We start from the raw sequence: 14,352 nt of genomic DNA, 5'->3' as shown, positions 1-14,352 counted from the left end.
AAACTGTGTTCTGAAGAATTCTAGTTGTTGTAAAGAAGTCTCCTTAGGTGTCACCATGGTGGTAAAGTAAGATGCTTGTGGCAGGTTTCAGGCCCCCCACTTCTGCTTCCTCCAGAGCAGCTTCACTTTTACTCTGGGCTTCCATAAAGTTTTCATTCAAAGGGCTTCATGGCCACAAAGCCATTGGAAAACGAATGATCTAAGAATAAGTTGTTCACAAAATGCTGAAATACAAAAAATAGGTCACAGAAACCAGAAACTGTGTGAGCAAAGCCTGTGGTAAGCCAAGGTGTTTTCCTATTTATTCTTTCCCTAATGTGGGCCACATTACAAAATGAAGTTAACATTCAAGTCTGCTACAAATTCAGATTGCCTGAAATTGGGCTTGTAAGTGACTATCAGAGAACAAGGCTATTGGTTTTAAGTGACAATAGTGCTGGGGGTTTTGCAGTCAGCATACAGCTGCAAAATGCATTCATTTCTTTGTTAATATTATTTCAAAAATTCCCTGGCTGGATGACTTCTCTTCAAGTATTAATAAGATCTCAGTGGGCCACACTCAAATCCTAAGAAAATATCTCCTTCTCACCCCTCCTCCCCCTTTTCTCTATTCTCCTCCTCCCTTCCCTTCCCAGTCTCCTCACCCACCTGAGATGCAATTCCCTTAAACTAGATTTACAGCACAATTCTAAGGACAGAAAAGTATATTGCTAAATGTCATGGAATTCATCTAATTTTGTGGCAGAATTAACTCCCTCATCCCCATCCCATGTATCCCCACAAATCTTCTAGAGGTTTCTTTGACAGAAAATAAAGGTAACTGTCAAGATGTGGGGCTCTCAGATGAGGAAGACATACTAATTCAAGTAGTTATTGACAAGGCATAAAAAGGGGGGGGGGTTCAAAGATGCTGTTTATTCCTGGGTCTCCAGGGTAATCTGTTGGCAATCAGGAAGCACTGGCTATACTGCTTTAGAGCAGTTTTCCCATTCCACTAAAAGGAATGCTGCAAAAATAACTTTCTGTGCTTGATGAAACTTAGGACACACTGGACCAAACAGCTAAATGAGGCTCTTTACAGCAAGCCTTCTGAGATCCTTTAATACACTACACTGCATTATGAATCAGGGAAGGGGACACATTTACAGTATTTTACCACCTTACTGGACTACAGAAGCTCTATGATATATATTATATGTGTATATCAAATATATACATACACACACACATATATATGAACAGTACTGTTCTAAAAAAATTGATGGCTCATTCTATGTAAATATTAGTTTGGGGATAGAGGACCACAGGTTGATCTTGGTGTCCAGGAATATTAGTAAGAATTAAAAAAAAAAAAAAGACATGATATAAACAGGGATCTCCAATCAACTAGGCCATCTTTGGGAAGACCATGAAGATGGATGAAAGATCCAAAAGCACCTCTGTGTTTCATAATGGGTAATCTTGCTGTCAAATAAACATTTTCTTTGTTGACTGGACAGTCTACCACCATGGAAACAGTCTACTCCTAAACGTCAGAGATGCCGTATTGGAATTCTGGTCTAGGTACAGCTATCACAAGATTACATATATGACATCCTGACTGACTGAGGGCACCAGATCAGGAAGTTGGAAACTTTTCTGGGGTTCCCACTCTCCAGTTATTTTAACACTGGGTAAAACAGAGGCTAAGTTAATTCCAAGGAGAGAACTGGACTAGGAGTCAGAAGGCCTGGCCTCTACCACTTTGTAGCTGTGTCACCTTGGATAACCTTTTAAATTTCCATTTCCTCATTTGCAAAAAGGGATTATAATTTGTGTTATTTGATAATTGAGATTAATGCATGTAAAAGTGCTTTGAAACTGTAAAGTGCTATATAAACATAAGGGATTACCATATAGGTTCTACCTGGATGTATCAAGAGGCCTTTTCTGGAATCTGATTGGAGCTTTGTGAGATGCTGTTAGGTAAAGGGATTCCTTGGTAGAATTTCTTACATTTGTGTGAAAAGTTCTGGTTCCTGAGTAATCCCAAAGAAGATGCTGTGAGTTCACTGTGCCTTTGTTTTAATCCCAATGGGTCAGAATATCTGCTTGCTCATTCAGTAGGTTACTACAGATTTGACATGGAAAAAGAATGGGGTCCAGATTAGATACTTCCTGAATTTCAATCATTTAAGATAGTGGGGCATGGTCCAATGTGGTTCTCAAAAAGATGTTGCCATTCTTCAGACAGTGCTGATAACTAAAAATCCCCTGGTCCAAATTTATTATGTGTCTCTGAAGGCTTTAACTGAAGAAACGAAATGCACACTCATGGAACAAACAGCCTTTGTTGTGATAAAATAGCTTCAGCTATTTGGCTTGAGGAGTTTGACTTCACTACAAAGGGCTGTGTTGAATCTCGGTAGAACAGGACAGGAGTGGAGGTGAAGGCCACATCATGATGATTTGCTGGATGCCTCCTGGGTCACAGTGGTCCACTGGAATGATGTCTTCTTCAGTAGTAAGGTGGTAGAATCACCATGGGCAAAAATCCAGGTACCAGATCTGTAGGCTGATGGAATAGCACAAAGGTGGTCAGACGGTCCAGGTGAACACTCGGCAACCAGGAGGCACAGGACTGGAGGGGAGAGGGACAAAACATATAAGATAACAAATGCTTGGAATTACAAAGAAAGGACTCTAACACTGGGGTGGGGCTGCTGTCAGCACATCAGCTGCTTGACGGATACTAATTCTTGACAAGCATGGCTTAGAAGCTGACAGATGATAAATGGGGGAAAAAAGCCTTATGATTAACGATCAGTGATGATAAGAACAGAAAGAGTTCTCTGGTAAAGACTGTTTCCTGACTCTTGAGGACAAACTGTCTTGGGAAGCAGCAAATAGGAACTGCCCCAAGTCTCATACTTCGGGGTAGTAATTTGATTGTATTCAGGTTGCTGGGCAGTGGTTGGTGGAGAAAGAAGTGGCTCCAAAGGTGGTATGAGAACTGGATTTAATTTTATATACCAACACCAAAGCAAAGCAAAGCAAAGCAAAGGAGATACTGTTGTTCTTCCTTTCCAATGCCTTTCACAAATTGTCTTATGGTCTTGTATTTGTAAAAGCTATCCTTAATTACATTTTCATAAGATTCCATCTTGAGTGCAAGAGAATAAGGTACACAGGGAATAAGGCCCTGGCCCTTGCACCCCTCTGTAATACCCTATGCAGCAGAGCAGTTTCTCTTTATATTTGAGGGCTCCCTAAGTCTTTTTTTTTTTTTTTTTTTTTTTTTTTGCGGTACGCGGGCCTCTCACTGTTGTGGCCTCTCCCATTGCGAAGCACAGGCTCTGGACATGCAGGCTCAGCGGCCATGGCTCACAGGCCCAGCTGCTTCGTGGCATGTGGGATCTTCCTGGACTGGGGCACGAACCCGTGTCCCCTGCATTGGCAGGCGGACTCCCAACCACCGCGCCACCAGGGAAGCCCCTCCTTAAGTCTTTTTAAAGTTAGAATTAAAAAATAATAAAGTATGAAATAAAGGAAGAGACATGGCCCAAAACTAGTGACTTTTTCCCTAATCAGGAGTAATTAGGTTATCACACAGCAACTAAGCAAACATTTATTGAGTGCTTATTCTGAGATCGCCTGTTCTCTAAATTCCTTCTTTTTACTAATGCTTCATCATATGTGGTAATGTCTGGGCAAAGATTCCCAAGACAAAGCCCTTGCTTTCATGGGGCTTGCTATCTGGAGAGAGCTAATGCATGCAAGAAAGGACTTTATAAGCTACTTGTATACAAATATAGATAAAAGATATATAACAGCACATTATAAAACTTAAAAAAGATCATTTCTGCCTAAAGTTAGGAAATTCATGAAGGAAAGAGCATCTGAGTTGGATACTGAATAAATGGCAGTTTTGATAGGTGAAGAAGCAGAGGAAGGCATTCCAGGGTAGAGAAGAGAGCACAAACAAAAGTGCAGAGATGGTAAAGAATAAGGCATTTTGGAAAATGGCAAGTACCGTAGTTCACTGTGGGTGGAGCGTCGCCAGAGTTTGCACTGAGAGTGTGGCGAAAATTCAGGTCTCCGAATTCCCAGTAATAGCGCTGGTGGCAGTGTTTGCTCAGTCATTGTCTCTTTTCTCTAAGCGAGGAAAACAGTCCCCAAATTCAAAAATAAAAAAATCCAGCTCCCAAGTTCCTGTCACATCTTGATAATCTCTTCCAGGTCCCAGATCCAGTTCTTGAAAATCTGGAAATCTGGAGTCCACGCTGTGACTACACCGAAGGACATCTGTTCCAGCGAGAGCAGAACGCTGTAGTGAAACACTTTCAACCTCCTATCCTGGACAGCTCATGTTTTGTCACAGAATTTCAAGCTTTGAGTTCCAGTTGTTTTTTTCCTCCTTTCTCCTGAGGAAAGCATCTTATCACCACAGTCTTAAGATTCTTTTGAGGTACATCCAGATTTAATTACAAAAGAGCTAAAAGACCAACACATCTTTCTCCAAAACAGTCACTCCTCTGCAATTGAGATCCTTTGTCTCTGCCCTCTAGGTAAAGGTAATAGTCAATTGATTTTTTTCCCAGATGTTTGTATTAAATAGCAGAACCGGCTAACACCTAACAAACAAAACACTTAAGTGGGTTTCTGTTTGCTTGCTTAGAACTGTACCACTGGTAAGCACCACTCCACAAATTGAAAATGTTTGAAATCCAAGTGTTCAAACATTTCTATAGTGTTTGCTGGATAATGGCCTGGAATTTGATAAAAGCAGCTGACAATTAACAAAGAAGCAAAAACTGGCATTTTGGCCATCTTAGTAACACACTTGCAAGCAAAGAGAATACAAAGCAGGCCGGAAGCAGGGGGGAATCTACTGATTTTGAGGTTCAGCAGACGTTCTAACAAAACTTTTCAGAGAATGTTAACCTTCAATTAATAAAGACAAACCCCCAAACATCTTCAGGAATTCCATGCCTGGTTCAGTTTGTTCCAGTCAGCCAGCTTGCTAAAAATCCACCTGCACCATTAATTAGCTGGACTTGGCAGCACCATTTAAAAATAAGCCTGCTCACTACCAACCACACAAACTAAGAATATAAAATAGGAGCAAGTAACGGATGGCAGCCATGGTCATGGAAAATGGTCAATGAAACAGAAAGGTAGTCAGGCACCAGAAAATAAAAAGTTGTTGGGCCAAAGATTAAACAGGCTTCTTGATACTAGAGAACACATCCACTCCTACTTTTAGCTGCTTTATATTGGGTGCCACTGTACCATATGCGTCAGCCACCTTTCAGGCAACCCATGGTGAAAAGACTCAGAATAGAAGCCAAGCAGTGGAGTGTTCTAACCCCGAATACCCACTATGCATAGAACAGCTCACATATCCCAGGGATTCAACAGGGGCTTCAAATTGGTTGTGACGGGTCCCGAATGACATCTAGGCCTCAGTTTCCTCCTTGTGGCAAGTGAATTGTGGTTCTTAACTCTTCTGGGTCACAGCCCCCTCTGAAAACTTGCTGCCGATGGATCCTCATTCCCCTAAAATACATATTCCCACTAATTTTTGCACACGATTTCAGGGAATTTGGGAATATCCAACTCCAATCCAAGGTTCCCAGGTTCAAAATCCAAGGATTGGACAATTGCTAAGTTTTCTTACAACTCAAAACAAACAAACAAAAAAGCCAACCATTACGAACAATAATCATCCCTTACATTCACCGACGCTTTATAGTTTACAAAGCGCTTTCAACCCCACAAACGTTGATAGAGGAGGAAACTGAGGCGCAGACAAATTACCAAGTGACTTGCCTAAGGTCACTCGGCCAGCTGGTGGCTAGGCCCGGAAGCAAACCCAGCTCTTCCGACTCCGGAGCTTGTCTCTCCACCCCGGAGCTGCCGCCAGACCTCCCGCCCCTCACTAAGGCGGCATAAGGAGAAAAAGGCAAAGTAGGAAGCCCACCACCAACCATCCCCCGGCCCCCTCCTGCCCGCCCAACTGGGTCCTTGCAGGCCCCGAAGGGTGGCGCCAGGCCTCCAGGCCGGCCCCGGCCACCCCAGCTTCCCCGGCCGCGCCAAATCCCGCCGCCTCCCCGGGAGCGGGGCGGAGCAGCTGCCCGCCACCGCCGACCACCCGGACGACTCCTCGTCGAATCGCAAACGCATAGGCCGCCGCCCGAGTTCTGCGTACAAGAAGAAAGACGCGGCGCGAGCGCCAACGGCCACCGGGCGCGCGCCGCGGCGGCCGGGCCTGCGCCCCAAGAGCTGGATGCCAGAGCAGGAGAAAGAGCCGCCAACCGATCGCTCGATCGACCGCGCGCCCGCTCCTTCGCCCTACCAGACCGGGAAGGGGGGGAGGGCGCGCCAGGGCTTCTTCGAGTTAGGGGCCTGACTCCCCGGCGACGAGACAAGATGGCTCCTCCGGTCCGCGCCGCAGCTGCCGTCCCGGCTGCGTCGCTCGGCCCGCCCCCGGTACTGTTTCTTTAAATGGCGGAGAGGGTCAAGAAAGCAGGAAGAGAGGCGCGCGCACTCACGTGACAGGGGAGTGCCCGGCTAACAAAATCCGGTCACGTGGAGACACGCTACCCACCAATCAGGAGGCTTCGCATCAGGGCGGGGGCGGGAGGAGGGGCGGCTCTGTGATTGGCCGAGTGCGCCGCGGAGGCCTCGGGGGCTTGGGGCGTCGGGGAGTGCGCGAGGCGGCCCGGGTTGTGTGCACTGGCGGAGACAAAGCGGTGGCTGAGGTGGCAGAGGCGGCAGCGGCAGCGGCGGCGGAGCAGCCCTAAACGCCGAAGTTTGTGGTGCTGAGTCCAATCACCATCTCATCCAAAGCGGCGCGCGGGCGGCTGGTTTCGCGGCGGCGGCGGCAGCGGCGGAGGCGGAGGCGGCGGCAGCACATGGTTCCAAGAGCGCGCTGCGGTTGTTGGGTTCCAATTCCGTGGGGAGGGACAAAGGCAGCTGTGAGCGCCGGGCAACGCCCGGTCGGGTGGTGCGCTCGCCACTGTCCTCGATCCGGGCCTTGAAAGCTGGGACTAACTCCTCCGTGAGGAGGAGACCACGGGACCGAGGCCCAGTCAGGGCCTTAGAGGCTGAGGCCGGTGTCTGAGGGAAGTGGGGGAGGGGCGCGGCCCGCCTGAGTTAATTTGGGCGGGTCAATTCTGTGGCTACTTAGTGGGTCATTGTGAGGTAATTTGACCCACTACTCTGACGAAATTGGGGCACACAGCAAGCTAGGTTTGGTCCGGGCTTTGAAAACAGAAATCGGTCTTCAGCGCTTAGGAGATCTTTCAGTTAGGAGGTGGTGAAGCCGGAACTAACGCCATATGCACTTCATCAACATCGTGGTCACCAGTCTGGGGCTAATTTAAGGATCCTGGGATCATTGATGGCGAAGACATGGGTGGTTGTCCAGTTTTATGACTGAAGTTGCTAAATTTCCGGATTGGTAAATTTCCTCACAGGAAATTTAGAGGAACAACAACAACAAAAAAGGCTCGAAGAACATGAAGATGGAGCAGTAATTGAAACACCAACTCCAGTATCATCTACTCAAGGACCAACCACATTCCACTCCGTGAACTGTCGCAAATTAACGCTGAAGCTCCTTAAGACTACACGTTTATGACGTAGTTCCAAGATATTACATCATAGTCATTGAGAAGATTAAAAAAAATGTAAAGGAGAAATCGATTTTTGTTTTAGACATCTTTTTGAATATATCTTGGTTAAATACTAGGTAACCTTGTTTAACTAAGGAGCACAGATTTACCAAACCTTTACTGGAAGGAATCCTGAAAAATTTGTTCCATTGTAAGCTTATAGTTCCCAGTTAGTGGGTAAAGAACTGGAGACCTCATTGCACTCATGGCTTTCACAAATTACAGCAGTCTGAATCGAGCTCAGCTAACGTTTGACTATCTACACACAAATTCGTAAGTATCCTATAGGTGCCACTGAGATCACTGATAACTCGTTGCTTGATATTAATATGGAAATCCTTTTCCCAGAAAATTTTGCATTTTTACTTTTTGGGATGTGTCACTGGATGAGTCTTGAACTCTATGGAAGAACTGAGATCAGTGAAATGTTTGTTGCTAATCCAGAAGAATATGATCTTCCTTTATTGGATCAAAATTTATTTGATCAAATGCAAGCTAGCTCCTTGAAGTCAGTATATTGAGTTGTTTCATTCAAGTGTTTGATAGGAATCCAACAAGTACTGTTCTTTGGATCGCCAAAAGTTGGACTATTCTAGTATCAACTCCTTCTTCTCGTTGGTGACAACAGCCAAAACAGTTGGCTTCTAACAAGTCTTTTCTTTCTAAGAAGGAAAAAAGAAAAAAAAAAAGGAATGAAGACGTTTAAATGGCAACTTGTGAGAAGAAATTTTTTCCCCAGAAAACAGTTGGTTTTATTTTTCTGGGAAATTCATCCTCATCCACTGTAGTTTTTTATGCTAAGCAGGAAGTGATCACTTAGTTAAACCCGTGATTTAAATAGCCTTTCCCCAAAATGTATGCAAATCATTGGACACATACTGTGTTCATAGTTCTTGAGTTTGTGAGGAGATTACCATCACTCCACATTGGTCTGGAATGTTTTAGGGTTAATCCTTATGCCCACTCTTTTGGAAGTGATGCAGTGGGGGGTATAACTATTTAGTCCTTTAGTACATTCATTTGGCACTTTTGAGATGAAGGTAAGTATTTTCTCATTTTGGTACCTGGAGAGGTGGCGAGCAGCTAAATGAATGGCCCAGAGTTCAGAAGAACCACCTTCAGGGTTGAGAACATAGACTTCAGTTATCTAGTAATAGTACAATAACTTAGCCTTTTACGGGAAAGAACCACATATTTGTGATAACGTCTGTAATTTTTTTTTTTAATCCAAAATATGTTTATTGGGATGGTTTCCCATTCATCTTGATTCTGGGGGCTTTTAGTGCCGCTTCCGTCTGAAGGAGCATTCTTCCGTAAGCCTTGCTTTTCCTCCTGTAGGCTGACAGAGGACAGTAGAGTAGCCGACACACAAAACTACTGTTTGTGCATGGCTAAAGATGGTGGTGATTTTATAGCATCCTGGGCATTTCACGTCCATGAAATAGGAATTGAGGCTCTGCACCAGGTGCTTCGTCTTGTGTTTCCTCTTTTCTGGAGAGGGATGAAGGAGATCCTTTGTGAGAGGCATGATCTTGTGGGGAGGCCATCACTGTTGGAAAGGACGTCTGTAATTTTTTTGTTTGCTGTTTTTCCTATAGAGGAAATCAAAATTTTCTGAGTAGTGAAGCGAGTTGCCAAATGAGAACCTGGTTTTGTTTTGTTTAGGAAGATTCTTACTGAACTAGAGTGTTTAAGTAGGTATTGCAGAGTCACCTAGGTGAATTCTCAAGCTGTGGATAATGAATCTGAAATCCAGCTAGATAAGGTCTCTGATCAAAGGTTATACCCATCTAGCTCATAGTATAGCCAAGGGCAGTATCCTTTAGTATCCTTTTGTGTATTTGAACTGCCACGTTAAGAACAAGTAGTGGAAGGCCACTTAGATGTTCACAGATGCTTGTGTTTGTTAAATTCAGTTGTGAATTTTGGAATGAGGGGCCAAAACACTGATATTCTTGGAAGACCATAACGAGAGTTCAGAAACTAGGTTGTTCCAGCTTCCCCAAAGACTTTATTTGATAATAAAATGATAGTAACAACAGCTAATTGCTTCATGCCAGTCACTTTTAAACATGGTCTAAAGTAATCTTTATAGCAGCCCTACTGGAATAAGGGTTATTCCTATTTTGCATTTGAGGAGACTGAGGCTCAAAGAGATTAAGTTACATGCGAAAGTTTACACAGCTGCTAAGCGGCAGATGTAAGGCACCAAGATTGAAGGCAGTAAGATTTATCTGGCCACATGGTTAGTGCTTTTAACCATTAGGCAAGACCTCCTACTGTAGTCAGTTTTACTTTGTTTCCTTGTCTATACAGCAGAGGGTTTACTTACCACTTTAAAAGTCTTCAATTTTAGTTTATCTCGAACCTTTTATTTGAGGATTCTGGGATATTTCTCTGTATTTCTTTTGCTATTTTATAGTTTGTTAATAGAACAGAGCAAAGGCAAAGAATTGAACCTCAGTTGAGTCACTTGTTTGAAATTGGAGAATTTTCTGGGAATTTGACTTATCGTGTTGAATTGGAACCACTTGCTTGCATAAGCATTTTGAGGGTTGGATGTATCATTTTGGAAGCTCTGGAATTTATTACCTGGATCACACCTTAGAAGTTGTTTACTTCTGAATGTGTCCAGTCCTGCCAGAAGAAAATATGGACCCCCGAACACCTAGATAAGTTTTTGGTTTGTAGCCAATTTCAGGACCTTTCTTTATTGTGACTTGACTGGAAGTTCATTTCTAGAGGAAACAGATTTTTAATTTTCATAAAATGTGACTTGTTAATCGTAATGAAGGTAGATATATCTCCTCTGGGTTAAATGATGCAGTGTTACCTTTGGAGAAGGGAGGACTTGCCTTCTGCTTTATTCTAATTAAAAAAAAAAAAACAAGACCATTTTAGGGTGTCTGACATCTACAATATTGCCATATTGAATTGTGAAAAAAGTGACCCTTTATCTCCCATTTAGCAGAGTCCAGGATAGAAATCAGTGTGGTGCAGTAAAAAGAGCATGGGCTTGGGAGCCAGCCAAACTTATGTTTGACTGCTTCCTGGCTGTGCCCTTGGGTAGGTGAACTTATCTGAGCCTCAGTTTCTTCATGTACAAAATGGGGCTAATCTGACAATGTTTATGAGAATTATGTAAAATAATGTTTATAAGGTAATTAGTTCCCATATGGTTCACAGTAAATATTGAATAAATGGTGACAGTTATTTGTTTTATTTATAATATTACCTCATATAAACCAAAAGTTGGTCAGTGTGGTAGCTACTTGCTGTTTGGTGGTAGTCATTAGGCAGATTAATTTTTAGTAAATTCTGGAGCATCTGTTGGAGATGATAAACCCCTGCCTTAAATTAAAAAAATTTTTTTGTGTTAGGTCTACAGTAACTGTTGATGGTTATTCTCTTGATTATATCAGCATTAAGGTTTGAAGCAGGCCTGGGAAATTCTAACATGAAGGTCTTAGGCTAATTTGCTTTAATATTGCATGTTGCTCATATGAAATGATTGAAGTTAGAATTAACTTCAGTCAATGAACTACTAAATGTAGTTTTATGCTGTTACTGCTCTTTGGTGATGGATTTTGTGACTGCTACTAAAATGTTCATGAGTAGTCAAGGGCCAGATACCAGATGTAGCGATGGTAGTGATGTTCCTTTGGCATAAGGGGCGTATCTTAAATCACTCTGTATGCAGTATTGCTAAGTGCTCTGATAGAGCAGGGTGCTTAAGTATAAGATGCCTGTTTTCTATGTCTCTTCGTGTCTGCACATTTAATAACTTATTATCTTGGCCATATATTTTTGGGTTGTTTTCTTGGTATGTGAAGTGAATGTAAAGGAACCTTTCATCTCTAGAGACCATATATCTTATAATTTATAATCCTGTTGAAATGTGGGTTCACACTCTGACTATGTTAAAGCCATTAGAATGTAAAATGGTTGCTCTAGAATTTTTATCTCTATTTTCTAGCAGTTAAGGCAATTAACTCTTAACAGCATATCCAAGAATTCAGCAGAAGCTATCACTGTGTGATGGGGTTATGGATAATCTATGGCTTTAAATTCAGGCTGAATATAAATAGACCATTTTCCTTACATAATGAGTAGATTTACACTTGAATTTGTCACTGGAAATGCTGAGCTGCAAAGTTATTTTGATCGTAGCACAAATGGTATAAAAGCCACAATCAGTTGAAAGTGAAAGAGGTTGTTAAAAATCTTTGTCTTTTTCCAGATGGTTGATCTTTCTTGGATCACATGCAAAGAATCTTTAGGTCTGTGAAGAAAATAATTTCCTTTGATACTTATACAGATATCTCTATCTCAACTGCCAGCTAGCAATGAGTACACCTCTTTGAATGTTATTTGAAAAAAAGGGGAGAGCTTACACAGTTGGTACGTTTTTGGTTCTTATGAATTTAAGAGATACTTAGAACTTTGGCTTTAGCATTTGTTAGTAGGATCAGTTATTCACTTGGAGGTTTGGAGAAGAATCCGAGTGTTGTCTCTGACCTTACCAACAGTTGTCACAAAAGGCTCCTTTTATGATGTGTCAGCACACATCACAAAAGCACCCCTTAGCTACATTTTAAAGTATCTGTTAACTTATCTGAAATATGTATTGTGGAACAGCATTGATACTGTGCGGAACAACGAAGACATTTGGAATGTTTTCTTTAGATTCTAAATGTACAAGACACTTTTCTAAGCATTGTGTAGAAAGCAGTAAAAACTTAGCCAGAAGTGCTCTTTGTGCTTGCCCTTTTGAGATATTATTGAATTCTAAATGTCTTTAATTTTCATGTGAAACAATCAGAAATATGTATTGGTGAGAAGCAATTGCTGTTTCTGTTTTTGATTTCTTTGCCCTGATGGCAAAGGTATCAGAATTAGTTTTCCAGATTATTGATATTCACCATTGTCACTACCAAAGGCCAGATAATCCCAAAGATTTCTACATACAAATTGTAGTCTCATTCTTACTAAGATTGTACTCTTGTTTTTTTTCCAGGAGCTATATTTCTGATATTCCTTGACTTCAAGTACAAATTCTTTTTGAAATGAGAAATATTGCAGTAGAATTTGTTACTTTACATTTTAGCCTTCAAAATTAAAAAGAAAATTTAGGGGGCTTCCCTGGTGGCGCAGTGGTTGAGTCCACCTGCCAATGCAGGGGACACGGGTTCGTGCCCTGGTCCGGGAAGATCCCACATGCGGCAGAGAGGCTGGGCCCGTGAGCCATGGCCGCTGAGCCTGCGCGTCTGGAGCCTGTGCTCCGCAACGGGAGAGGCCACAACAGTGAGAGGCCCGCGTACCGCAAAAAAAAAAAAAAAAAAATTAAAAAGAAAACTTAGAGTATAGAAAACTGATTCACTTTATAAGTTTCTTAGTCATTGCTTAGTCAGACAGGAAAATGATTGGTTGAAAGCTTGAAAACAAAGATTTACTTTTAACTTATATTACCATCATCAAATCACTTTAATTTTCCAGCTTATTTTCCCTATTTAATTAGTTGAAGTAATCAGAATATTTTTTTGTTTCTTCAATTGATAATTTGAAGAATTTAAGGTGATGATTTTAGAGACAAATTTTTTTTTAATGAGTTTGTCTTTTATTTATTTATTTAAATTAATTAATTTATTTTTGGCTGTGTTGGGTCTTCATTGCTGCCTACAGGCTTTCTCTAGTTGTGGCGAGCTGTGGTTACTCCTGGTTGTGGTGCGCGGGTTTCTCATTGCAGTGGCTTCTCTTGTTGTGGAGCAAGGATTCTAGGCACGTGGGTTTCAGTAGTTGTGGCTTGTGGGCTCTAGAGTGCAGGCTCAGTAGTTGTGGCGCATGGGCTTATTTGCTCCGTGACATGTGGCATCTTCCTGGACCAGGGCTTGAACCCGTGTCCCCTGCATTGGCAGGTGGATTCTGTTTTTTTTTTACTATTTTAAAAATTATTTTTAAATTTATTTATTTTTTAGCATCTTTATTGGAGTATAATTGCTTTACAGTGGTGTGTTAGTTTCTGCTGTATAACAGAGTGAATCAGCTATACATATACATATATCCCCATATCTCTTCCCTCTTGCGTCTCCCTCCCTCCCACCCTCCCTATCCCACCCCTCTAGGTGGTCACAAAGCACCCAGCTGATCTCCCTGTGCTATGCAGCTGCTTCCCACCAGCTATTGGTTTTACATTTGGTAGTGCATATATGTCTATGCCACTCCCTCAGTTTGTCCCAGCTTACCCTTCCCCCTCCCCGTGTTCTCAAGTCCATTCTCTAGTAGGTCTGTGTCTTTATTCCTGTCCTGCCCCTAGGTTCTTCATGACCTTTTTTTTTTTTTTTTTTTTTTTTAGATTCCATATATATGTGTTAGCATACGGTATTTGTTTTTCTCTTTCTAACTGACTTCACTCTGTATGACAGACTTCAGGTGCATCCACCTCACTACAAATAACTCAGTTTCATTTCTTTTTATGGCTGAGTAATATTCCACCATATATATGTGCCACATCTTCTTTATCCATTCATCTGTCGATGGACACTTAGGTTGCTTCCATGTCCTGGCTGTTGTAAATAGAGCTGCAGTGAACATTGTGGTACATGACTCCTTTTGAATTATGGTTTTCTCAGGGTATATGCCCAGTAGTCGGATTGCTGGGTTGTATGGTAGTGCTATTTTTAGTTTTTAAGGAACC

General features: G+C 42.3%; 3 protein-coding genes across 5 annotated transcripts in view; 1 reads left to right on the top strand and 2 right to left on the bottom strand.

Moving 5' to 3' along the window:
* Positions 1–230: 230 nt before the first annotated feature.
* Positions 231–7,339, bottom strand: TUG1 (taurine up-regulated 1). Its single transcript, XM_060029307.1, has 5 exons — positions 7,318–7,339; positions 6,818–7,088; positions 6,590–6,717; positions 4,013–6,372; positions 231–2,620 (listed from the first exon to the last, which is right to left on the bottom strand). Exons 1-4 carry the CDS (start codon positions 7,337–7,339, stop codon positions 5,921–5,923), a joined length of 873 nt encoding a protein of 290 aa, XP_059885290.1. The 3' UTR covers positions 231–2,620; positions 4,013–5,920.
* The window catches only part of MORC2 (MORC family CW-type zinc finger 2), a 40,448-nt gene continuing 32,783 nt past the window's right edge, over positions 6,688–14,352 (top strand). For all 3 annotated transcript variants that reach the window (XM_060028352.1, XM_060028351.1, XM_060028350.1), the window contains exon 1: positions 6,688–7,931. In XM_060028352.1, the coding sequence (XP_059884335.1) occupies positions 7,864–7,931 (68 nt within the window). In that variant the 5' untranslated portion in view covers positions 6,688–7,863. The remainder of the gene's footprint in view (positions 7,932–14,352) is intronic.
* Positions 8,183–11,165, bottom strand: LOC132436009 (small ribosomal subunit protein eS27-like). Its single transcript, XM_060028356.1, has one exon. It carries the CDS (start codon positions 9,184–9,186, stop codon positions 8,938–8,940), a length of 249 nt encoding a protein of 82 aa, XP_059884339.1. The 5' UTR covers positions 9,187–11,165; the 3' UTR covers positions 8,183–8,937.

The sequence above is a fragment of the Delphinus delphis genome, chromosome 13 (genome assembly GCF_949987515.2).
Source record: "Delphinus delphis chromosome 13, mDelDel1.2, whole genome shotgun sequence".
Lineage (NCBI taxonomy): Eukaryota > Metazoa > Chordata > Mammalia > Artiodactyla > Delphinidae > Delphinus > Delphinus delphis.
The sequence above is the reverse complement of the archived record's forward strand: the minus strand, read 5'-3'. Positions and strand labels throughout refer to the sequence as shown.